We start from the raw sequence: 27,737 nt of genomic DNA, 5'->3' as shown, positions 1-27,737 counted from the left end.
TGTCATTGGGAGGAAGCACACACAGTAGTTTCCTACTTCCTGGAGTTATGCCTGAATCCTGTTTATTTAAAGCATAGATTTTCTCCATTGCCATTTTTCATTTGACTGACTGACCGTGAACCACTACTTAGCACAGTGAGTGGGGTCTCCAGACTTGGGAGTTAAGATGCATGAGAAATTTACATTTTTTCCTCTCTTAGTGCACACTTGTTATCCTCAATCATCACAGAGACTATTGCTCTAGTGAGATCTTTCTCTCTTTCTTAAAGAAGCTTCTCAAAACTGTGGACATCTTCCTCTTTTTTTTTTTTAATTTTATTTTCTTTCTCAAAAAAGAATGAAATATGGTATTGTAATTTCTTTATAGGAGTTCATAGAAAAAAAAAATAAAGCTAAATCATAAGCAAAGAGACCATATCATCAGTGGGCCAGACATAGAATCAGATTTTTATGGGTTTTTTTCCCTGTGAAATAAAATTTTCATATTTTATTTGTTCATGTTATGAACAAACCTTCCTTTTAGAAATATTATTTAGACTGATGACAGAAATTATTTTTGAAACCATGAGATTTTAACTTTACAGAATAACCTCAAATTTTGATAATAATCTCTACCTCTAAAATTAGATGTATTTTATACAAGTGTTAGACACCTGAACACCTTAATTTTTCATTCACAGTTAGAAGGAACCTGTTGCAAATATATTAGCTGGAGTTATCTGAACTATCATTTTCAAGCACAATTTTAAATGATCATTCTTAACCAAGCAGTTGATTTATCTGGGTCTTTTGTTTGTTGGGACTTTGTTCAGTTCTTCTGACTAATTTGGTGCAAGAGAAACAGTGAAGTTACTGTAGAAAATAATGACCATGATATAGCTCATGTATGTCTTTTCCAGACTGAAATAGATTTTGGTTGGAGACATATGTATGTCTCCAGTATATGTATACATATATATGTACACAGATATGTGTATACATATATATGTATTAAGAACTGTAAAAGGTAATTTGGTTCCTATTATGGTTAATAGGGCTGATTTTCATATTCCTTTGTCAGTTATTAAGACAAATCATTATAAATGCTGATTCAGCCTTTAAACACATACCTAAAGCCTCACTGGCACAGCTTATAAGATTTGCACATTTCAGTTTCTGTAATAACAATGCTTAAACCATGTTAGTCCTTCTGATATTACTTAAAGGCAAGTGAATTACAACAATAGTGGACTTGATTTTACACTAAAGCTTACTGATTTCAGTAAATCATTAGGCACACAAAGTATCCCTAAGAAAGGAAAAGCCAGGGTGAAGAATTATCACCTTATTCCATTGTTATCCATGTAAATTATCAAGAGTATTTCTTTAGATCCAATAGCTGGCATAATATATAAAATAAATATATTCTATCCAGTTAAATACTACTTGTTCAATACTATCATTATTGACAATTACATGCTACATGTTTGAATTTCGAGTTTAACTCTTTACTGGGTCAGTGTAGTGAGTTGACCTTGGCTGGAGGTCAGGGGCTCCCCAAGCCATTCTATAAATCCCCTTCCCAGCGGAACAAGGGAGAGAGAATAAGATGGAAAACAGCTAGCGAGTTTAAAGAAAAAGGAAAAGGAAAAAAAAAAAAAAGGCAAGGAAAACTTTATGCACGCGTAAGCAAAGGGAACAGTTTTGATAAACCTGGTGTTAATGCAAAGCACAACAGTGTGAGGGCTGCTAAAGAAAAATGAACTCAATCTCAGTCAGACCCAATACAGTCAGAAATGTGAGCAATTGCTTCAATAAAGTAATAGTCCACAACAGTGATCAGACTAACAAAGGTGGCAAAGACCCTGCATAGGTGAACAAGGAGCTGCTGATAAAACTTGAAAAAAAAATATTATTATTATTATTATTATTATTATTATTATTATTATTATTATTATTATTATTATTATAAAAATTCGAGAGGTTGAAGCAAAGTCAAATGTTCGAGAAGGAATACAAACGCTTGAAATACACTGAAAAGATGGGGTTAGGAAAGTCAAAATCCATGTAGAATTGAATCTGGGGTGAAGTCTCCGAAGAAAAATTATGCAGAGAAGCATGAATTAATAAATTTATTCTTAAGTACCAAGTCTTTACCAATCTTGAACAATCTCAGAGCACTGAGACGAGCAGAAAAGTGTAGAGTAAGGATGACTTAGAGGAGGACTTGGGTGATGGAGCACTTAGACAAACTGGGCAAATGCAAACCCTTGGGACATGATGGAGTGCATGGGAGGTCATTCACTCTTAGAAGGTTGTGAAAACTGAGGGAGGTCTGCAAGGACTGGAAAAAGACAAGAACATTCCTATCTTCAAGAAAAGCAAGGAGAACGATTCAGGGAACTATAAGCCAGTTGGTCTCACATCTGTACCTGGGAAGGTGGTAGAGCAAATTGCCCTTGTCACCTTCTGCAAATATTGGAGATGATCAAGATGCTTAAAAGTAGAGAGTAAGCACTTTTCAGCCAAGGGAAAGAAAGGCAAAGGCAAGGCAAGTCAAGGCAAGGGATAAAAACTGTAAGGGAGGCAGGATGCTTTGTCAGGTTACTCAAAGATGTTGTGGGATCTCCATCCCCATAGAAATTCAAAACCGGATTTTACATGGGTCAGAGCAATCTGCTCTAAATGGCCATCCTGTCTGTACTAGATAATTGGTGAAGGCTTCTAGTCACAGTTGTTTTCTAATTTTGGAATAGGAATTATATTGAGAATATTGTTCATAATCTAATGCTATTTAAATTATACCAGGTTTTTTTTTAAACAGGCAGATGTAAATGCTAAACATGTTTATTTCTTACTCTAAAAATGCAATTTGATGAAATTTTTAACTAGCAAACTGTTTCTGGCCAGTTCCATCTGTTGTTAGATGCTTTCCAAACTCATTGAAAGAGTGTCCAGATGTTACCAGTGATGAAGGCCATAGAAACATCTAGATGTTAAGAGACATGGAAAGTCTGCTCATCTAGCTCTTGCCTATTTAAAAGGGAACTTGCTTGTGCTGACATAATTCGAATTAATGGATTCCCTCAGTGTCCTATATTATTGGCAGTATTAAGATTAGTTTTCCTGGAATTTTTAAATTAAAAAAAAAAAAATCACGTGAATAGAAAGGTACTAAAAAAGTCTTAAAAATGTGTTTTGTTTCGGTTTTGAAGAAATGCGTTTTCTAGTAGCTATCAAAATTTCAAGAGGAAGTGTTTTTTGAACAACTTTACATTGTTTATCTTGCAAAATAAAAGACAACAAAATGTGTAAGTAAAATGTTAAGCCACAAAACACAGGGAAAATATCTTATTTTTAAATAGTATTGCTATAAGGCATTGAAGGCCAAGATGAATTCAGAAATAATTTGTGGCCCAACTTTAGATGCCAACTTTGGACATGTGACTTTCAGTATTTCGTTATAGTTGACAGGGGATAGCAGATGATTAAGAATGAGTCATTATTCAAGCAGAGAATGCTTATCCATCCATCATTAAAGAAAAAAAATCACACCCAAATTCTTCAGTTGAAGTGATTTGATCTTTATTTGAACTGGATAATAATTTTCAATTATTTGTTTCCCTTGGCAGAGTATATTGGATACTTGCATTATATTTTATCAACTTTTATTAATTTAGAGGCTACTTTTGCACTGGCTTTAAATATGCTAGCTATTATTTAATTTTAAGAAAATTCTTTTTAAACACTAGAAAATAAAAGAATGAACACATACCAAATGGAGTAGACAACAATGAGCACCAGAAAACACAGGAATAAAGAACTTTTCTTTTTCTAATAATCAGAATTTAATTTCTCAGCTGGTTAGGTGTAAGTCACTATGCATTTCAACATTTTGCAGTTTAATTAATAAATAAAAAGAAAGTATCCTGGCACAGAAAAAGGAAGGAACAGAATCTAGATTATTTCTTCCCTAATGGCTGCAGCATATTCCTGCTTAATTTGGGAAAGCAGGTCAACACATAAATTGATCATAGGGGCTCAAAGCCCCTTACTTGAGCTTGTTGTTCCATGCTAACCCCTTTCTGGCAGTAATTCTTCTTTGTCACTTCTTTTGATGTGTCTGTCACCTCAAATTTCTTCTAAATATATGTAATCTTAAATTGATGAAAATTTTTGGTTATGTTCTTATATTTTTATCTGTATATTAAGAAATGCACAAATGATCATGAAAAACCAGTTACCAAAAATTATGCATGGACCTTTCTCTTTCCAAAGTGACTGATTTTAGGTCATGTATTAGCTCACTTTCTTCAGTGCTACCCTTTTAGATCAAAGGATTGACAGAACAAAGCTAGAGGGAAAACCAGTATCAAAATACTTACAAAAAGTTGTTTTTGTAAGTATTGAAATTTGACTCACTATATGATAAAATTGTGGGTAAATATTTTATAATAACCCATTAAAATACAAGTATAGCTTAGCAATTCCATTTTTACAGTTTTCCCAGGATACAGCTCTTGATAACAGCTATGTATGTTTGTTATGGGAGCCTCAGCTCTTGCCTGAATTTTCCATAAATAGTTTGAAACGTAATTCAAAATAGGAAATAGCAATGAATGTCACAAGGAAGTTTCTTCTCTCAATGGCAAAATTAAATTTATAGAGTATGCAAAAAGAATTTATAAAAGTAAAAATGTGACAGAAAAAATCAGCTGGATTAAAAGTTCGTTAGTTGTCTTTAAGAATGCCATAGAGAAGATTTGAATCTAGATAAATATTATTCTGCAAATAAGCAGAACTAATAAAAACACCAATGATTAATTTTCTGGAAATTGAAGGAGAAATTATGAAGATAATTCAGCATCTCATTTATAGTTTCTCTTAAAAAATGAACAAGAATCTTTGGAAGTGTCTCAGAAAAACTTTTATTTCAAATTTTTATAAATGTAACATTCAGTCTTTTCCTTCAAAAAGAGGTTTGTAAAAACTGAAATGAGTATATGATAAGATAATGAGTACAGAATATGGAAATGCCTTTAAGAAAAATCAATCCAAAAAAGTCAACAATTTGAAGAAAATGCAGTTTTAATATACTATTTTTAAAGCTTTAAGGGTGTATAATTAATTAAAAGAATTGGAGGTTAGAGCTTCATCTTCTAAAACTAAATCTACCAAATTAAGGTACTGTAGAACTTTTGGCAGACAAATGCAGCAACACATTGGAATATTTATTCCAAAATTTCTAACCTGAATAATGATCAGGAACTGCTTCCGTTTTTTTTAGGTGTTCCTAAAAATATCTGACTGCTTCCACCTTTGTACCTGTATAGTTCCTAAGTTATTTTCCCCTCCATTGCTTGTAGTGTTGGATTATAAATGTTTTCTAGGTACTAGGGTCAAAACTAACCCAAAAACTTGTTTTTCTTTTCACTGATTACTTGTATTGAAAGTGAAAACACCTGCAATTCAAATGGGCTGTGCAAACCTTTGATCTTATGTCCAAAAATAAGTCTTGCATTGAGTTGCTCTACTAGAATTACTTTTAAAATAAAGATTTTTGTGACTCAATAGATATATTCTGAAAAGTATTTGTTGCCTTCAACAGTTGCTCATTTATTTCACAAAAGATATATTGAATGTTAATATTCATAAAAAAAGGGAAACATTCCAAGGTAAGTAAAATTACAGAGACCTTTCAAGAAAAATAATTAATAAAGCACAGTCTACAGTAATATGCTGGAATTATAAAGGAGAAAATTGAAGGGAGAACTTAGAAGTGTGGAGGAGGGCACAGAATTTGAAAGTAGAAAATAATTCAACAGCAAAAAAATTGTTTTGTTCAGTAATTACTGGAATTTTTTAATGATTATATGTATGGCTTCTGTACCTTTATTGTCTTTTTTTAGATGTATTTTCATCCTTTTACTCCTGTAATGGTATGAAAAATAACCTACGTTCAGCACCAGCATATACATTAATATATATTTTGTTCTCTTTCTTTTTGTTCCCCTTTCTTATTCCATTCCCTGTGTTTGGCTTTGGTTTTCTTTTTTGTCTTGGCTACCTGTGCCTCTTCCTTCTTTTCCTTTCTATGTGGTCAGTTGTTTTTGGCCAGTTTGTGTTTTTCCAGACATCACTCCATGACGTCGTTGAAGTATATGATGGCCCAGCTCTACAGTCATCTTTGTTATCCTCTCTCTCAGGATCTCATTCAGGTATTATTTAACAGAACTGTCAGTATATCCTTATTTACTTTTTTTAATGAACCTAGAAATAAAATGAAGTCCAAAAAAAGAGAAAACAAGGGTTGTCATATTTGCTTAAATTCATCTCAGGCAAATATATGAAATCCATATTTTGAACTACACACTTCAAAATGCATTGATGAATGAAATGAAGTAAAATAACTTTAATTTTAGGTGGGGTTATTTTTGGGTTTGTTGTTTTATTTTGGTTTTTTTTGTTTGTTGGTTTGGGTTTTTTTTTTTGTTTGTTTTTCTTTTTTGATATTTAGCAAATGTTGTGGCTATTTAGAACTTCTTAATCTGTCCCTTTATGGCTTTGTCTAGTGAGTAATTTGAAATAGGTGGTAGATATTTGAACAGGAAAGCAAGGCATATTTGTGCTAAAGTTAAATAGAATCGTCACGTGTTGAGTCTCTATTTAAATGTAGAGAGCTGGAGGTTTTGTTGGGTTTGGGATTTTTTTTCCATTTTTGTTTAGGTTGTCTGTCTTATTTTGGGTGGGTGGGTTTGTTGTAGTGTGTAATTTTGTTGGTTTTGTTTCCACTGTCATTGGTTTGTTGGTTTGGTTTGGGTTTTTTTGGGGGTTTTTTTTTTGGCTTGTTTGTTTGTTTTTGGTAAATGAAAAATCAACAAATATTCCTAGTAACTAAGATGAGTTTTAACTCCTCTTTTCTAGAATGACATAACACTGTCAACATAAAATATTAAAGTGCATATGTCTTGCAAAATTTACTGGAGCAGAACAGGGCTTGGAGAATATTATTTCTAGCTGCAAAGATGTTGACAGGTTTTTTCTTTAGTAAGAAGTGTCTGTGATAGCTTTGTATTTTCATTGCTTGAATAGGTGAATCCCTTCCATTGAGTTCGGGGAACCAGATCACAGTCAGATTTACCTCAGTTGGACCAATAACAGCTAAAGGATTTCATTTTGTTTATCAAGGTGAGACAACCTAAAAAATGCATACATTTACTCTGGTCACCATAGTTTGTAAATCATCAGAGAGAAACAGACTGAGAATGAAGTGGAAAGTAATAGCCTTTTAACAATAGAATGTGTCACTATTTCTACATATTTCAAAAAATGTTTGAAACTATTCTTTTATCTGTATTTTAAAGCTGAGATCAAATAATTCAGAAGCATAAGAGTGGCTCCAAGTTTAAGAAGACATTTATACAAAAGTGCTGGTTTTGTTTGCTAATCTGATTGACAAATGTTAGATCCAACTGTGTGCTATAACTGGTTTATCTCTCAATTTAAATATGAATAGCTGTAAATGTTATTACCTGTGGGTTAAAAATAATCTTACTGTTATTAAGGTATTTTTCTTGAATTACATTATTTTCCTTCTTATGAGTCAAGTGGGAAATTTTTATATACCAACACTTGTAGCTGCAATTCATTCTTTCATTATATATAAATCCTTATCTGACAGTCAGAACGCACATTTAGAAATCCACATGAATAAATGCAAATATCTGACACAAAATATTTTGAAACCCTCTATTAGTTGAGTATCTTATGGTAGTGTTTCATAAGTGTTATTTTAGAAAGGTTTCTGTGTTTATTCTATGCATTGCTTCCTATCTTGGCAAGGATATCCGTGCTCTGCTCTCCTAAATAGTAACTCAGACATCAAAAGTAAGCAATCTATTGTGAAGATTCATTTGGGTATTATGGAAATGTTCTCAACTGGGAAATAGCTGAAAGCTTCTTCCAGGCATTTTAAATATTTGTGGTTCAATATCTGTATTCCCCTCACCAAATCTAAAATTAAGAATCTACAATTGTTTGTATGTTCACAGCTGTTCCAAGAACAAGTGCAACACAGTGTAGCTCTGTGCCTGAACCAAGATTTGGAAAAAGGATTGGAAATGAATTTGCAGTTGGTTCACTGGTTCTTTTTGAGTGCAATCCAGGCTATATCCTCCATGGGTCAACAGCAATTAGATGTGATACCGTACCAAATGCATTGGCACAATGGAATGATTCACTCCCTACATGTATTGGTGAGTTCCTAAGGCTTTTTAATATAACTAATTACTGCTTAAAGTGTATACTGTTCTCTAGTTGAATGTGTTTATTCTTTGTCATTGGTATAGTATTTTATTCTTGCTTACTTTAATTTACTTTCTTTTTACTCAAGGTTAAGTTGTATTCTCATTTCTATTCTATTTCTATTCTAACCTTGCTGTGAACTTTCACCGCAGTCACGAACATGCTCTGCTGCCATAATTTATGTGAAAGCTGTCCCTCTTTAATCAAGAATCAGAAATATTAGTTTGTGCCCTGAGTTCTTGCAAGATTAAGATGCTTTTACACTGCAGATCTCTAACAAGATATTGCCAGCTATTAGGAAGAACATTATTATATTAAAGATTTAGAAATGGTTGCGTTAATATTTTGTTACTTGAAACAGGGAAAGGTCAGCAGCTTTTCAGATCAGAAAACATACTTTTTCTGCTTCAAGTCACTTTGAGATTAAATTCTCAAAATTAAATTTTTAAATTAATGTCCATCCATTGATATTTGTAAACTGACTTGGACCAACTGGAAATCTAGTAATTGTAAGGAAATTCCCCACTTTACTTTTCCTGATAGGGAACAGAATTTTTTATAAAAAAATATCATACCCCTTTACAAAAATGGCATTATGATACTGACCCTAGCAGAGAACATAAGAGAGGTTTAGGTGAGTAGATGTGAACAAAGAACATATTTTTCTTAGGCTGATGTTTCATCTGCCATGCTAACCAGCTGATCGTGCCTGGTAGAGTATGAGTGGTTTTTAGTAAATTAAAAGATTATCTCCAAAATTCCAAAATCCCAATAGAGATCAAGGCTAAGTATCAGTGGGGTGATATTGACAAAATCTGATTAATCAAGTTTTAAACAAATAATGTTGATTTAGACTGTTTCAGGCATAGCAATAAAACCACAATTTCTATATCAATAAGAAGTTCAAGTATATGGCTGTATCTCATTTAATCTCATAGATTACAGTTTAATCAGAAGACTTGTACCACTTTTCCTCCTGAATTATATTCCCTTTGTTTTTTCAGATATAACTTGACCAAGTCTTGAAGTGATTCTTTTGGATGTTGATCACAATATATTATTGATATTTTAATACATGATTTAGTCTATTAAGAGAAAGCTATTTGTCTCTAGACAAGCTAAACTGAGGAAGGGTTACAGGCCATCTTCTGTGTGAAAATCCCTAAGTCAATAAAGGTGATAAAATATCTATAAGGTGAAAATTGCATTAAACTAAACCAATTTAATAATTGAAGTGGTAGACTTGACCATATTAAATTGCCTCAATTCTAGTGAATGTTTTAATATTGCATATTCAGATAATAGACATAGAATCATTCAGGTCAGAAAAGACATCCAAGATCAAGTTCAACCTTTGATCAAATACCACCATGTCATCTACAGCACAGCACCAAGTGCTGCATCCAGTCTTTGCTTGGACACTTACAGGGATGGTGACTCCACCACTTCCCTGGGCAGCACATCCGAATGCTTAACCACCCCTCCTGGGAGGAACTTCACCTGATGTCCAATCCAAACCTCCCCTGGCACAGCCTGAGGCAATGTCCTTTTGCCTTATTGCTCATGCATAGGAGAAGAGCCCAGCCCCCACCTGGCTACAACCTCCTTTCAGATTGTAGAGTGGTAAGGTCTCCCTGAGCCTTCTTTACTCCAGGCTGAACAGCCCCAGCTCCCTCAGACACTCTTCACATGATGTACTCTCTGGAGCCTTTGTCAGCACTGTTGCCCCTCTCTGGCCTTGTTCCAGCACCTCAATGACTTTCTTGAAGTGAGGGGCCCAAAAATTAACACAACACTCAAGATGCAGCCTGGCATCAATCATTCTGTCTTGTTCATCCTTTTATGAGGAATTGCTTAAGCACTTTAAGTGGCACTAGCTTTTAATTTATCCATGTAGTTCCAAACAGATTCTATTAATTTTATGCCAGGCAATATGTAGCTAAAATATTTATTATTAAGATAAGTTGCATCCTATCTATTTTCTGAATCCTCATATTTGCAGCTCCTGAAATCTGTTTAGAGCTTAGTGATGTTGCATAGAAGTGATACATTAGCTTTTAATGGACTTGATAAACCATCTCATCAATCTTTTCCTTCAGCTTCTAAAATACCAACAGAATATCTGTATACAGATTAAGATGTAATATTCTTTGTCTCTGTTAGAGCCTCTAATGATACAGACAAGATACATGCAAGTTGAACAGTAGAAAGAGAAACTCAATGACACTTAATGTGTCTGTCCTGTTTTGTGCATAACACTTTTATTTATCCATGGACACAGATGTGATGAATGTAGTCTTGCAAGGATCTTGCAAATTCTTTGCTGATGCAGTAGATCCACAGATTGTGATGAAATAACTCACGAAAGCAGAGAACAGTCAAGGAGTTCAGCCTGGTGTTATTAATTATTTAGAGGAGCAATATTAGAAAGAATGAATGAAAGAGTATTAGAAAGAAAGAAGAAAGGTTACCTTTCTTTTGTGACACTTTTTTAATCTTTTATAGTAACACAATACATAGCTTTTTAAACTTCAATCTAAGCCTTATAAAATGCTTTATTTTTGTCAGATTACCAGGAGACAATAGAATGGATTTCACTCTGTAAAGGTCAAATAAATAAGGGGAATATTTCTATGACCCTGTCAGGCAGAAAACTGACATAACTCTAATTTTCTTCTATTCCTTTTTTGGTCAGTTAAAAGAAGAGTTTTGAGATATAAAATTTTATTTTCCTGAGGCATATATATATATATATATATTTTAATGTAGCATCAATTTTAAAAGTTTTCAGCCGTAGTATAAGCTTTTATAGTAAGTCGTCTTACTTCTGAAGTTTCATACTTATTTTCTTGCCTTGTGCATTTCCTTTCAGTGCCCTGTGGTGGTATTTTAACAAAGCGCAAAGGGACCATTTTGTCTCCTGGTTATCCTGAGCCTTATGACAACAATCTGAATTGTGTGTGGAAGATCACAGTACCAGAGGGAGCTGGGATTCAAGTAAGTGTAATTGCTATCATCATATTTAGAACTGTTTTTCCTAATGTGAAAGGTGAAAAGATCATTTATCTGTACAGTTTTTCTATCTCATTAATGATTCTGAAAATTGACTTTATTGCACATCTTTTTAATTATGCAGTGATTGAAAGTTATATTTAAAAAAAAAATCTTAAAATATATACTTGTAGCCTTTTACTTAAAAGAATATCACCATAACTTTCAAACATATTTTGATAGATTAGTGACTCCTTGTAAGCCAAGGGAAATGAGAGCCTTCCTAGGAATTCTTTTATGCTCTCCTCAGATCTGTGTATCTCTTTAACACAGTTAAAGTTGCAATAAAAGTTGTAAAAAAAGAGATACTATCTCCAAGTACCAGAAGCATGCTAACAGTCAGGGCCTCTTCACTACTTCACTAAAGGAAAAAAATCCTTTGACTATAGTATCTGACCAACTTCCATTTGAGGAATTTGAGGCCCCCATCCAAGAAATAGGTAGTCAAACTGAACATTCATTTTATGTAAAACAAGGTCCAAGTCATATATTTCACATACAAATTTTAATAGAACTGGTGTTTATTTCTTCTGTTGAAACTATTCCATTCTAAAAAAATAAAGAAAAAAAAGAAAAAAAAAAAAAAAAAAGATTGATGCAAAAGAGGCAAAAGAAGCAATATTCTCTAACTTAATGACTAAGGCACCCCTTTCTGAGTGTGGTTGGGGTTTCATCATGCCTCTGTCTCCTTTAAAGCTTTTCAGTAAACAGTTAAAACAAACAAAAAACCTAACACGAGAAACTCTCCCCTACTGAACAAGAACAGCAATCTGGTATTTCTCTACTTTTTAAGGTGTGATTTCACTATATGAGAACAGGTATAGCCTCTCTCTTGCAGTTTATCTCCATATCACTTTGCATCTCCCTATGAGTGGAAGAGTATTGTCACCTCTGAAAGAAATGAAGTGACTCTTCTGCCTTTTGCTTGTAGCTTGCTAGTGATGAAGTGCTAGGAGATGAGTTGGTGGTGAAGGTAACCAAACACAGCAGTTTTCTCTTACCTGGAGGCAGAACTGGCAAAATAGATGAAACATCACACATCCCTGTGGGACTAGTTTAGTCCTGGAGAAACTAGAGAGAAAAAAACTGCAGTAATTGAAAATACCATGTTTCATCTTCTCCTCAACATCCTCTAAACAAGAGAATCATATTCTATACCCATCTGATTTTCATGGTTGTGTGACTCTTGACAGAGGTAATATGTGGTTGTCACTAAGGGTTACCGGATTTATAGTTTGAATTGGAAATGAAATAAAAAATAGTTGCCATTTTATTCACTTAATGACGATTTTCCATTCTTTTTGACAAGGAGAGCAAGACAACTTTTCATGACTGAAAGCAACACAGCTACAATTTAGAGTCATCTTTGAGCTTGAGTAAAGAGGGGAAGAAGTTTATGTTCTCTACTGACATTTTTCTTCATAGGTGCAAGTGGTGAGTTTTGCCACAGAACACAACTGGGATTCCTTAGACTTTTATGATGGTGCTGACAACAATGCTCCAAGGCTTGGAAGTTATTCAGGTGACTGAGAAGATTTTACAATAAATTATTCACAGATTCAACTCTTTACTGTAAACACACAGCTCTGTGTGTGTAAGCACGCTTGAGCATGGTATGTGCGTTTGTTTCTCCTATAATTAGCAACAGGTAATATTATTTCTGTTTCAATCAGTCATAACTTAGCAGACTTATATAAACCTCTATATTTTAAAACATTACAAATGAAATAACACTCAGAGGCTTCCAAACTAGACCTCTCTTAATCTGATTATTTTTCTCACACTTGTAGCAGGGTCCAGAATTTTAGCAGGGTCTCTATTTCTATACAGACCTCAAAAATAAGTATCTCTTGATATTGTACATGACAAAAGGATGTATTCTTTATTCTTATTTTAGACAAAGAAGACAGTTCTTTTTGCCTTACTTTTTCTTGTTTGCTTTTGTTTTCTTTCATTATACTAAACGTGTATTCTAAGAGATCAGAGGCAATCAGATTATCTTGTCTTGTGCTGAAACACAAATAAATAGTCCATCACATTTCTAAGAACAGACCCGCAGCATATTTTCAGAGCTGCTTGATGTATGTAACTGTTATGCTTAGATTTATTTTAGTGACAGGATTTGCTCTTGCTTCTAAAAAGACCCTAGTAAATATTTCTTCTTTTCTGGGTAAAAGCAAATAATAAAAAATTATATCAGCCTTTCTTTGTCTGTCGTTCATATGTCTGATATTGCAGTGACTGAAAATGTAATAAAGCTTTTATAGGGACAGGTATTTGATAACATCCATGATGACAGTATATTGTGAAATTTGTTATGTGATTTATCTTCTGCTCCCACCCTCTTTCCCCCCTCTCCCTTTCTCTTTTTTCTCTCCTTAACTCTAAGAAAAACTCTCTCCTTAACACAGAGAAACACACCCTTACATCTGCATTTATTTCACTTTCTGTGCATTTTAATAATATTTTTAATTCTCTTTTCAGGAACAACCATACCTCCACTTCTAAACAGCACATCAAATAATCTGTACCTCAATTTTCAGTCTGATATCAGTGTTTCAGCTGCTGGATTTCACCTTGAGTATACAGGTAATTCAGAAATGTTCTATTAATAAAGAGCATTTGCTGGTTGCAGATATCAGTTCTACCTAAACTATACAACAGAGGAAAATTTAGTCCTATTGCACATAATGAGCTACAAACTGTAACTTCAAAGTCATTAGTAAAATCCTCATTTAAATCCAAGTAAGCAAATTCAGGCCGAAAACTATACCATAAGGACTGTGAAATTTAGTTTGTCTTGCTTTCATCCTCAGGTTGCTGTTGCTCTCTGAAATACTTTTCTGACCTACAGCTGACAGAAATTAATGCAGATATGCTCTTGAGACAATCCTAATCCATTGTGTTCAGTGCAGTCCTGGTGTCTTCCCAGAGATGCCATGCCTGCAGCTCCACACCCCACCACTCCTTACCAAAATCTACAAATTGTGCTCAATACAGTAGCATATGTACTATACAGTTGGTATGTGTAGGACACAAATACTTGTCACCTTTGGCAAAGATGAAAGAAAGAATAATCTGAAAATAGCAGTTGTGCATCTTAACTGAGAAATGCCTGGAGGTTGATGAGAACACTGAATTATTTCAAATGATTTTCATTATTGCTGAGTCCCTCACCAGTGGAAAAGGCTGTAATTATAAACATGCTTTCTGTCTGAATGACTTTGTCTCAGATGACTGAGAGGAATTCTGGCAATCACCAGCTGTGTGGTTCCCTCTGCTTATATTGGTTCTGGTGTCTGATCTGCATAATTGTATCACGGTTATTTCTTGTCAGCTTTACCATATGCAAATCCCATGCTTTGGTTGTCTGATTAGCCAGTTGGAGAACACAGCCTTGCAAAATTACTGCCTGATCGCTTGTCTATAACAAAACATTAATTATAGGTAGAATTATCCTGCCATTTCCTTGAAATGCAGATAGTCTCTCTGCTGCTTACAAATTCAGATGATAAAAAATGTCAAGAAGTTATGGAAATGAAGTCAAATGAGGCTGAATCCAGTGAAAGTGAAAATTCACCTTTGTATTTCCACATGTCCAAATAACGTAATATACAGCATGTATACAACTTCCACCTTTAAAAAAAGAAAAGATTCACAGTACACTATTTAAGGTATTACTCCGTGTCAAGAACAATAACCAAATATGTGTGTATGGATTTATACAGGGATGTATGTGTGAATCTGCACAAAAGTAATGTTTTCTGTGGTTGTGTATAAACCCAAAGTATATGTTGAAAATTTGTGATTAAGGAAATAATACTGATGTCTCTCAGTAGATATCCAATTAACTAGTAGCTCAATGAATTATGCTGTTTTACAAGATAAATTATTAATTAACTTTTCTTGTGCAAGGGATAGAGATATGTGATTAAAACATCATACAGTCTGTGGTGATTTAATCCAGACAGCAACTAAGCACCATAAAGCTTCTCACTCACTTCCCTCCCCCTGCTCCCAAGTAGGATGGAAAACAGGTTTGGAAAAAAGTCAAATTTGTATGTTGAGATAAAAACAGTTTAATAGAAAAGAAAAGGAAGGGGAAAGAATGATAATATATAAATAAACCAAATAATAATATTAACATTAAAATATACAAAACAAATTATGCACAATGCAATTGTTCACCACCCACTGACTGACACTCAGCCAGCTCATAAGCAGCAGTCCCCAGCCAGTTTTCCCCATAGTTTATATGCCGAGCATGGTGTCATATGGTGTGGAACTTGTCCAGTTGGGGTCAATTATCCTGAAACCTTATAGTTAGTTGCTTAGTGTGGATTTCAAGTCCTAGGCACCAGCAGTTTCACTCCTTGAACCTATGACTCTTACTCCATCACTATTCTCCAAGAAATACATAGTCTCTCTTACGTCTGAAAGTTTTATGATTTTTTTTTTCTATCTGTTGTTCAATTGTTTCTCGAGAAGAGACTATGGAAAATTTTTCTCTGGGCTGAATCAGGAATATGATATGGGAGATTATGCTAAGGGACAACACTTTGTCGTCATTGCTAAGAAGAAAGACAACAGAAATTGTACGTTGTGTACCTTTTAGATTTTGTCTCAAATTTTTCTGCAAGAGGATGTTTTTCACAGTTCCAGAACTCACCAAACTGTATTTCTGTATTTGTGAAGAAATTTCTCCAGAAAGAGAGATGCAGAGTTGCTCTCTTCAGTTGTCCTGGTAATATCTGACTCTCAGACAGCAGTTCCCTCTCTAAAAGCTGTGATTATGTTTATAAAGGTAGTTAGTAAATGGAAAGTAATAGCCAGATTTTAATTTCAGTGTTTCATAGATTTATTTCATTTCACTGGAGCACATTCTGGCTGAGGACATCTTGAGGAGTCAGCTAAATTAATGTCTTGGTCTTTGAAGTATTGGTGCGTTGTTCTTATGCAAAATCACATCAGAGTTAAAGATTTATATTAAGCATTTTTCAAGTGAGCTTTCCATAAAGATTGTTTTTCTTCAGTTTGCAGTGCATCTTCCAAGTCTATTTCACCTGTTCTAGAAGACACAAGTCTGAGAGGAAGTGCATCCCATTTGCCAAAATGATTACTTTTTCATTTCAGCAACAGATTTCTGTAAGAAGGTTTCATTCTGCTTCATTTCCACTATCTCTTTTTATCCCTCATGAATGGTTTTTTTGTCCTGTATACTAGAGATTATCTTTTGAGCTTCTTAAAATCTAAATGCTAATATAAAAGTACAAGAAAACAAAAGAAACTTTATGTGTTAAAGAATTATTTTAACACCAAGTAAATGATACTTCGACATAAAGAATTAAGTGTTCATGTTCTGAAACTGAATAGTGTTCTTATCTATAATGTTTTTTCTATCATAATTTTACTTCACTGTTGAATCCTTAAATTGTTATTTTTCCATAACATTTATTTTCTGTATTCCATTGGATATCTTAAATACTAAAATATATTGCATTGAAAATACATTATATCACCTGAACTTTGCCAACAAACACCACTAAAGAATAGCATGTTAAACATTTCCATAATATTTATATGCTTTATACCACTCTAAAAAATATGTTTTATTTTCTCTAACTAAAGCTTTTTATTATCAAAAAATTCACTGGTAAGTTTTTGTATTGAGTATCCCAGGAGCTGCTGGAGAAGCACAAGACAGCATCAAATAGGGGTTTTTTTGGTATAAAATTCTTCTTATCTGAAAAGTGATCTGAAAAGAAGACACTGAAAGTATGTTTTTGATGAATGCCTATGTTAAAATCTCTTTATAGCCATTGGCTGTGAAGGCTCAAGAATCTAACCCATTTTACTGTGGGAGTAGTGTGATGTAGTTCAAGAAACTATTCATGCCCCACAAATAAATCAATTTTGAACAGACTAGGGTTTTTTAATGCATTTATGAGCACATTTATGACACTCCAGAGACACAAGTTCTTTACTATTCCTCAGCTGGGAAGTTGTCAAAATTTGTTTCTGTTTCTTGAAAGGTATTGTGGATGTTCAAACTGAATTTTTTTCCCCAATATTATTTTATTAATTGAAGTGAGACTATAGGATAAATACCTGTGAATGTGTTTGGGGCTGCTAAGGTAGCCTGAGAAAGGCATTTAGATGTACTCATTTTATTTTGCATGGCCTGAGTATTCACATAGTTAGGTTACACATTTCAACTGAAGGTTCAGTAATTGAAAAATGAAACCTGCTAACTCTTTGTTCAACTGTTCAAAACAGATTGTAAGCAATCATCTGTGTTAGTCAAGCACACTTTTTTTTTTTTTTTTTTTTGCACTTGTACTCTGTACATTAACTGGCTCACACTATAAGTGTCTGAAATGTAAAAAGCGGATCAGTCATTTTCAAAAAGTCCATCAGTCCATCAGTCATTTTCAAAGCAGATTCTTTGCTCTTCTCTAGTTTGAGAACAGAAAATAGAATTTGAAAGCTAAAAATTTCACTAGTTTTCATCTTTCATATTATGTAAAAATACAGTATTTTAAGTCTTCAAATGGTAGTTTTTACTTAGTGAAGTAAGCAATCACTTACATGAAGTGATCAGTTACTTTAGTAAGTTTTAAAGCATCCAGATTTTGATAATGTTCTGAGGTAGTAGGTGGCCATAATCAAATCCCACAATATTTCTCTATTATTCTGTATACTGATGTTCGGCTGTGTAATAGTCCTGGGTTCCCAAATAAAGTGTAATTCTTGCAGTAGGCAAAGAAAGCAGCTCAGTTGATTATACCTTCTTACATTCCTGGACCTTCCCAACTAGATGCAAGCGAAAAACATGAAAATTCTCTTTTTGATGATCATGAAAAAGAGCATGTGGTCTCTTGACAAACCAGCTTCTATTGCAATTAGAAATTCAAAATATTAGTTTTATAGCTCTATAGATACTGCTTTAAACATAGCAGATTAGATGAAATCTGATGCAAATATTTATTCTCTGTGTGTGAGTGTAAATGAATGAAGGAGTTGAGTCAGACCTGTGGAGGATGGTATGCTGGATATCATTTTTACTTTTCACTGTTTTTACTGTGTTTTGCAGTTGGTGTAGTGTTGGCCAGCCTCCCCTAGAACACATGCTGGTAAAGGGTAGCAAAGTGCTCCTGGTCTGAATAATGGAGGCTGTAATTAGGAGTGAAACTGGAGGTAGAAATGAATGAATCTGCGCCAAGAAGTAGTGGAATTTTAAAACTGAGAGTGGAGGTTGGAAAGTGTTTGTTGCCACACTGATCCTTTTCCTTTTCTCAGGAAAGAAGATGTTTTCTCCTTATGCACCGTTGTTCTAAAATAATCTGCTACTTGTCCAAACAACTGCTGATTCCCAAGAGCACCCTAAAGCTTATCAACACTGTGTGTCTATGTGCACTGTACACAGTCCCATGCAAATCTAAAAATCAATTTTATGTTCATTACATAGACTAAACTTCTCTCTTTTTCTCAGCTATAGGTTTGGACTCTTGTCCTGAACCGCAGACCCCAAGTAATGGGATCAAAATTGGAGACAGATACATGGTTGGAGATGTGGTGTCTTTCCAGTGTGACCAGGGTTATTCTCTTCAGGCAAGCCAAGTTTCCTGTTTCAAATGTTGTCTGTCAGTTCATTAACATGATTATGTTTGGGTCTGTCAGTGCAAAATGGATGCTGAACTTTTCAGGAATTGCGTACACATGACAAGTTTACAGGACTGTTTGCTTTCCTATCAGATAGTAAATTAGAAACTACAAATATTCTATCAGAAGTATATGGCTTGGTGCTTCTTCTGCATTAGTGATTATAGGTCGTTATCTATTATTGATGGTATCGTTGATAATTATATCTGAACCACGAACTGTTGGCAAAATTAAGTTAAAATCACTTGATGAATAATTAGCAATAGTTCTCCATGCATAGGAGGAAAAAGAAACTCAACAAAGGGATAAAAGAGTAAACAAAGGGAAAGAGATAATTGCTTTTCTTAGTAAATCAGATAGTGTCAGCTGTTTTCTTTCAGCAGTTTCTTGAGTTTTTTTCTCCAGAATATTTGTCAAATAAGGGTGTATTTCTGCCTAGTAAATGTGCAATGTCCTTGCACTAGCAAAAGTTTTATCCAGGGGAACTGCAGTGTTTGTAAATCACCTTTCAGTATGACAGTTCTTAATGACAGAGGGATCCTGTCTGCCTATAGGAAAGAAGTGGAAAATATTTTCAAAAACTTGTAGTTATGCCACAGAATCTGATAAAAACTGAGTTTTGGTTTTACTTGAAACTCCTCAAAAAGAGTCTGCAGATTCTATAAGCTTCCATTTATCTGGCTCTTTGAGAGCCAAAAGGATAGAAAATCATCACATTACCCAAGCATTGAAAAAGAACAGTCTTAAAAGAAGAAAATAATTTCTATATAACAGCATATGATTAACTGCTAATGGAGTTATGGATAATTTTGGAGCAAAATAGCAAAATATGCCAGAATGAGCAAAATGCCACTAATACCAGTCTCACCTATAACATGTTGATGTCAGACTAACTAAATGAAGTTTTAAAAATGCTAATAATTTCAAATATTTATTTTACATAATTCTGTGAATACCTAGATAATGGATTCATATGTGCTGCACCAAAAATAGAATTATATTCTTTGGGGGAAAACAAAAACAAAAACAGCCTGGTTCAAGTATAGTGATAGAAACAAAATAGTCTTGTCTGCTTCCAGATTTCAACTACTGTTTGGATTTGGGACCTGTATCCCAATTTCCCCTTCAATATAGAATTCCTAGTCATGCCTGCATATTTCTAGCATTTCAAGAATAGATGAAATACATGTTGTGTGATTGCAGTTTTGAGAATGACTATTGAAGTTTTCTTTTTATATTGCCTGATCTTAACTGGCTACTCTCAGAAACAGAGAAATATTTTTTGGTCCTTTGCTTTAATTCCCAACTTAAATAGAGGTGTGTGTGAACAGATAAGCCACAGTAAATGGCTGCAATAAAGAAAATGGAAAATAATGGAAAATAAAGAATTTAGAATTTAGAATTTATGTGCAAACACACATATAAAGTTTCTTTCCTCCATGCGGTTTTTCTTACTTATGCAGTCTGACTAGATGGTTTTGGAAGATATCACATATACAGAGAATCTTAAGAGAAAATCTCTTAAGATTTTCCATTTTTGTTTGCTTTCTCTGGAGGACAATTAGAATTACATGAGGTCAACGAGCAATAGAGAGGGTGTTTCTATATGAATTTAAGATGTAAAGTCACCACTTACATAATTTATAATCTAGATATAGTGTTATCATGTTCAACAAATGATGTAAATCCATACTATGCAAACATTGCTTTGGTTAGACCCATAGTTTCCAGACCCTTGGTTTACACTAAAACATGCACAGAATTCAGCTGGATTTTGTTATAAGAAATAATATTAATGGCATAGACACCATCATGTAGTGAGCTGCCTGTCACAGTCTTTGCTGTATTGGGAGCACAATACAATCCACAGTGTATAGTGTAATTATTATACCTTTTTGGTTTTCTGTATTTTGATGATGTTTTAAATTATACATTCTTTTTGTTGAAATACTAATGTGCTGTATACTGTATATTTTTATATGAATTAGCAAATATTTTGTTATTTTAGGGACATTCACATATCACTTGTATGCCTGGACCAGTAAGAAGATGGAATTATCCCATTCCAATATGTTTAGGTATGTTCAACATACATCATTTTTCTTAAATATGCCGGAATGAGAAAACCAGAAAATTCAAAAATTATAGACACACGCAGTGGAAAAAATTGGGAGAACTGGAGGAACTTGATTGAATGTGAAGATATACAAATTAAATTAGAGGTTTTCAAAGGCTTCTGCACACTTATGTTGGCAAATTTTTCTGAAGTGTCCAAGCAGTAAAAGAAATGCACATGTCCCTTTCAACCCAAACTATTCTATGATATGGTGTTCTATGTGTTCTAGTCAGATATATCGTCAATTCATTATGAGGAATGACACCTCCAGAGACACTTGCCACACAGCTAATTTATTCAGGGCTCATTTCCCCAGAAGAGTAATGGCAGTTGTAGAAGATACTAAAATAAAAATAACATTACATTTTCATGTCTAATGAGTTCGACATAAGCATGTCTATGCAATTTCAGAAGACATATTATTTTTCAAGTTAAATTATACGCATGTACATAATATCATTGGACAAATCACTAAAAACCTGTCAAAAAGCAAAATTAAAGCTCTGAAGTGCATTTAAATATGCTTTTTTTTTTTTTTTGTATGATGAATAAATGTGAGGAATATAAAATTTCTTCTAGTTGTAATCTCTTTCACTGCATAGAAATGCCTTTTTGTATGGGTTCTCTAACACTAAAAGTTATCAGGATTAGTAATCTTGAATGTATGGAAAGCAGGATGCTGCAGATCTCATACAAGATACTTTTGCTTTGCTTTGCTTTTCTTCAAGGCAGTTAATATGTATCCTCTTGAGCTGTCTCACATAATCCTGTTCTTAATCCTGTGGGGTGTTAAAAACCTCCTGTGAGGTACTGAGCTCCCTCAGTTTAGAATTTATAAATATTCAACAAGATTGAGATATTTGTAAGAATTTTTTCAGGACTTAGTCTTCCGGTTTTGTCATTATGCATTAATATATGGTTAGGAAGTCTGATATTATAATTGCACTGCTCTTGGTAAATTCTGAAGATAAAGATGCTGTGCTGAAATTTTAGAGGGCTTTTTTCATTGTATTTTCCCTTTTGTTTGCAAATAATGATTTTTACTTGTGTTTCAAATGATATAGCAAATTTTAGTTGGACAAAACAGCTAAACAAAATTCTATTTATCATAATTACCATCTTTAAATGTAATATGGATGTCTAAGTAATTTTATTAACTGATGTCATGCCTGAAAACAAAAATAAAATTAAGATACAAATTTTGCCTAATTTCTGGAAGTATTCGTATGTGCACTCTTCTAAGTTCATTTATTTTATCTCATTTTTAGAACAACAGGATACAAATACAGTTTTTAAAAGGCATTTTGAAACACTTCTAGTACAGAGTCTTTTTATAATGCATCAGCTTATAGTATTCAGACACTCCTTTACAAACATGCAGTTGTCTCAGTGCTGCTCTAGGCTGAGGTGTGCTGCTTGCCCGTCACTGGGACAGTTCTTATAAACAGATTGCAGAGTAAACATTAGGGCAATGACACTGGCAGAAGCACAAGTCTTAGGAGTAGCTGATGGAGCTGGGGGTGTTTAGCCTGGAGAAAAGGAGGTTCAGGCAGACCTTATCATTCTCTACAACTGCCTGAAAGGAGGCTGTAGCCAGCTGGGGGTTGGTCTCTTCTCCCAAGCAACCAGTGGCAGGATGAGAGGACAGAATCTCAAGATGTACCTGGGGAGATTCAGGTCGGACAACAAGAGGAATCTCTTTATGGAAAGGGTGGTCAGGAATTTCAGATAATTTCTTCACAGAATAGGCTGCCCAGGGATATGGTGGAGTCACCATACCTGTAGGTGTTCCGGAAGTGGATGGATGTGGAATTTAGTGCCATAATCTAATTGGCAAGGTGATGATGAGTCAGAGGTCAGCCTCGATGATATTAGAGGTCTTTTCCAACATAAATGATTCTGTGATTCTGTAATCTGTTCTGTTTTGGGTGGATGTATCCCCCAAGTTAAAATTTACTCAATTCAGAGTTTCTATAAATTTGCAAAGTACCTTATTGTAAATTACTTTGTTACAGATTTTTAGTGATAAAGATATGTTTGTGTACTTGTTTAAACATAACCCTAGGTTATATTATTAATACTCTAAGGATCTTTGTGTTATGAACTAATATTTTTAGCTCATTTCACTCCTCTGAGAAATATTTTTGGGCATGTTTGCTTGTTTGTTTTTCAGCACAATGTGGTGGTGGCATGTCAGACTTCAGTGGAGTGATTCTCAGTCCTGGGTTTCCTGGCAACTATCCTAGCAGTTTGGATTGCACATGGACAATAAAATTGCCTATTGGGTTTGGTATGTGTTCTTTTATGGATTTAAAATTGCTGGTTTATGGGTGTAAAACGCTGAATATAGATTTAAAAATATTGTTAATCTTTATCCTAGCAAAAAAACCCAAAAGTAATTATAATTCATTGAAAAAGTTAACAAAATCTTAAAAGAAAGATTTGAAATAGAAAAGGTACAAAGTTCTTGGTTTTCCATTCAATATATGCCAAAATTTTCTGGTAAAACAAAATTGTTTAATTAGAATTCAGCACAACTTTCTAACTTTACAGGATTAATTTCTCTTTTTTGGGAAGTCATAAACCCAAAAAAAACCCCAACCAACCAACCAACCAACCAACCAAAAAAACAAAACAAAACAAAACAAAACAAAAAAAAAAAAAAAAAAAAAAAAAAAAAAAAAAACCAACCTATTATGAATGTTTTATGCCAAATCAATTCAGAAGTTAAAGCTACATTTTTATTTATTATTTTATCATTAAGGTTCTTTGCATATCCTAGGTGAAACTCACAGCAGCACAGAAATGTTCATTTTAAGGAAATGTAGAAACCTCCCACTTTAAGCTGTCAAACTTCCCACTCAAAGTAGAATGGGCAGGAACGCTGGATCAAGTCCATGACTGGTGGAGCCATTTCATTTGGGCTGCTACTCACCTAATCAATTCTCAGCCTGTAACGGATAAGGATGTTGTACTCCAGATGTAGAATTCTGTACCTCTCCTTGTGCAAACCTTTAAAAAGCATTTATTTACTCAGCAATTAAGTTTTTTAATGTTCTTCAGACAAATATTGTGCCATTTAGTATATAATCTATGAGCCCTAGTTTAGTATCCTCCACACATTTGTTGAGGATGCAGTCTCATTTTAAAAGTCTCTTCTGAAGATATAAACCAGTGTAAGCTTCCATAGCAACCCACAGAATATTGTGCTTGTTACTGGCTGCCAACCACTGAATAGCTGATTATCACCCTTGGAGCCTCAAAGTTATGCTAATTCTTAACTGACTTCCTTTCCATTCACCAAGCTCATGTATGCTTTCAGATGAGAATGTTATAGACCAAGTCAAAAGCCAAACAGTGAACATATATTATATACACTTTTCTCCCATTGTCAATTTAATAATAGAAGGATATCATGGTTGATTAACTGTTATTTTCTGTTAGAAAATCCATATTGACTGCTCCTAAGTGGTTTTTTGTGTTTTATATATTTGGAAATTGCCTTCAAATAAATAAGTTCCGTTATTTTTCCAAGGACTGCAGTGAAACTGTAGTTGCCATTTCCCAGGTCCTTTTTGTTCTCTTAAAGGTGAACATATATTCAGACTTTCAAGTCACTAGAACTTCTCTTATTTTACCATGATTTTGTATAGGTATTACCAGCATTTTAAATATGTTGGCTAACCTCTTGAGCAACTTTGGGTAGATATTTTATTGTGAAATCTTTATTTAAAGATAGCCAGTAGTGTTGTCCTATCTAGTTTTTTAACACGTGTCACTTTTTAAGGAATATGTGCACTTGAATTTTTTTCTTTATATACTAGTTGAATAGTGTGCTGGTTTTCCTAGACAGGCCTCATTGTTTTCTATTTTATACTTGCCATCTTCTGTCATATCTTTTACTTGTTGATACAGAATTTCTGCATCTTCCAGAGAGAGTGCAACATCCCAAATAGTGTTCTCTTCTTCATATGTTCAGATTCTTTCCCTCTTCTTTTTAAAATAAGTTCTGTGGTATTTTTGATTAGAAATCCCATGAGCCTAGTTCACTTACAATTTAAATGAAAGCCAATTGTTCTGCATGGGTTGTTTATATTGAAAAATATTTAAAGTTCTGTAACATTGACTCAACCAAATCTATCTGGGGGAAATCCATTATATTAGAATAGGGATATCTATATAAAAGCTAATTTGTTTGTTTGCATTTTATTCAAAACACACAAGATTACAGTCAATAATTGATTTTTTTTCTTGTCTTAGCATTTTATAGAGATAACATTGACATTTTAACTCTGCCACTACCTGAATTTTTTGATAGTCTGATGGGACAATTTGAAGTGCTTCATTATGAGTCATAATGCTGTCTAGAATCTCAAATAGATTTCTGCTTGTTAAGTTATTAAAAAAAAAAAAAAGGCAAAAAACCCCCCCACAACCAAACAAATAAAACACCCCCAAAATAAAACAAACAAAAACACCCTCCCCCCCAAAAAAAAAAAAAAAAAAATTATTCCTGAATGGAATCCAGAGGAGAAAAGGATATTCAGAGATATAGGGAACAGGGTATTTTGACAGATGATTCCAAAGACATTAGCTAATAAAGAAAAAAAAATCTGGAATATTGGTTAAATTTCTAATTTAATAAAATGGTATATTCAACTGCATCCATAACTTGCTGTCTTTTTATCCCAAATGCATTGCCATCTTCCCTCACTTTACTGCTATCTTGTCTCTCTTCTTGTACTGACTCCTTACTCCATTTTCTTCACTTGCACTCTGCCAGGCTTATGTGTCCAATAATTCTAACTTAACTCTTCAGACTGCTGTTTACACTCTACACTATTAACATACTATTTAGTTTGACTTCCATTAAGCAAGAGATTACACTACTGAAGTTTTGGAAACAGTTTCTTGGATAAGTAAGTTTAACCACCAAAATCAATAGTTCTGAACTTCTTTGTTTTAACTGAATTTATTCACTGGATTTATGAACTGTTTTCCAGTTTATGTATAGGAAAATGAATTGTTTCATTTCTAGAAGAAAACAAAAGTTGCACAGATTGAAACATGCTTGACATTTCTTACCTTTTCTAAATGAGATATGTTTGAAACTAAATTGAATATTAAAATAAAATTTCACTATAAAAAAGAACTGAAAAATATGATATTTGAAGAAATTATGGCTAGAGCTGGTTTTAGCGATGCTGTGACTCTGATCTAGTGGAGGCACTTTTGTCTAACTCTTACATGTCATAAATAAAAAATCTCAAAAAAACACCATCATGGGAACCTTCTGTAGGCTTTCACTGGTTTAACTCTTTTTAGGAAGACTTTCTCCCAATTATAACTTACAGAAGCTTTTCCACTGGATATTAGCTAATGGCGTATTTTTTTACCAGTGGCACTGTTTTTATTTGCATATTTAAATACATTAACTACTCTTTCAAGTAGGGTGTCCAGCACTGCAAAAAGGCATAGAAGAAAATCAATCTAACAAGGTGAAGTCTCAGACAAATAGAAGCAGGTGTTACTGGGAGAGCAAGGGATTAATAGTTTTTAAGATTGATATGATTCAGAAGCTTGAAGGGAAAGACAGTGCAATACAGAGAGTGGGATGACTGGCAAAAATATATTTCTACTTTTGGATCAAAGAAAGTTGGTGAAAGAGGATAAAACTGACAGCAAGGTCATGTGAACTGGCAGTTATTAATGACAGCTTAAACTTTGGATAAGTGTATGGTTCACAGGATCAAATGAAAGGCCAAAATATCATGGTAGAGAAAGAGTAAAGTTTGAATATAGCTTGATTCTTTGTGTAGGAAATATTTGGAAGGCTGACAAAGTCAGAGAATCACACTTATAAGAAAAAGCTTTCTTATCACTTATAGACTGTCTTTAGATAAAGCAAGACAGAAATTATCAGGGTAACAGTAATTTAATTTTTCACCTAACTTGCATACAAAGTGTTTCATGCTTCAGAAAATCATTCATACACTTTACACGTTATCTGGGGGGAAAGTTCTAAAAGACAGTGATAGTCACTATTTAGGTATTACAGTTAAGGAGCTACAAACTATTCATGGCTTTGAATGATTTATCTGATATTATATCTTTTACTTTCAGTTTTATATGAAATTGTGTTTGCCACAGTGAGGGTGGCTGTGAAACGCTTTTTGAGCTCCCTGACATTCAGGGCAAGTGTGGTCTTGAAGAGGGAGTGGGTGCAATGGTGTGTCCTTAAAAGAAAACTCAATTGAATAGGAAATAAAATAGGGACAGTGCCCAGAAACGCTGTAAGGATGAGGTACTAAAGACCAGAAATGAGGGGAGAGTGACAATAGTTGGGGGTAGAGGGTTCTAGAAACATGACCAAATATGGAACAGGGGTAACCAATAGGGGAGCAGAACTTGGGTTCATTGTTACAATAATGAGAGGAGATCTCTGTTTCACCTTAAGTTAAACAAATGTCTCCTAGGACTTGAAGCCAAGGTCTGTCTTGCCACGGCTGAGATCTGGCTGGCCGTGTGCCTCTGCCAGGCTGATGCCCCAGTGTTGATTGTCTTTGCCAGAAAGACCAGTAGGACTCAATCACCTTTCTAATGAAACTACTGTTTGTAGATGGTG

At 34.0% G+C, this 27,737-nt stretch overlaps 1 protein-coding gene across 2 annotated transcripts in view; it reads left to right on the top strand.

The window, feature by feature from the left end:
• The window catches only part of CSMD3 (CUB and Sushi multiple domains 3), a 580,968-nt gene that overhangs the window by 456,531 nt on the left and 96,700 nt on the right, over window positions 1-27,737 (top strand). For both annotated transcript variants that reach the window (XM_066334988.1, XM_066334980.1), the window contains 9 exons: window positions 6,084-6,197; window positions 7,072-7,167; window positions 8,031-8,234; window positions 11,156-11,280; window positions 12,760-12,856; window positions 13,819-13,923; window positions 18,827-18,945; window positions 21,005-21,074; window positions 23,286-23,402. In XM_066334988.1, the coding sequence (XP_066191085.1) occupies window positions 6,084-6,197; window positions 7,072-7,167; window positions 8,031-8,234; window positions 11,156-11,280; window positions 12,760-12,856; window positions 13,819-13,923; window positions 18,827-18,945; window positions 21,005-21,074; window positions 23,286-23,402 (1,047 nt within the window). The remainder of the gene's footprint in view (window positions 1-6,083; window positions 6,198-7,071; window positions 7,168-8,030; window positions 8,235-11,155; window positions 11,281-12,759; window positions 12,857-13,818; window positions 13,924-18,826; window positions 18,946-21,004; window positions 21,075-23,285; window positions 23,403-27,737) is intronic.

The sequence above is a fragment of the Sylvia atricapilla genome, chromosome 1, assembly GCF_009819655.1.
Source record: "Sylvia atricapilla isolate bSylAtr1 chromosome 1, bSylAtr1.pri, whole genome shotgun sequence".
Lineage (NCBI taxonomy): Eukaryota > Metazoa > Chordata > Aves > Passeriformes > Sylviidae > Sylvia > Sylvia atricapilla.
The sequence above is the reverse complement of the archived record's forward strand: the minus strand, read 5'-3'. Positions and strand labels throughout refer to the sequence as shown.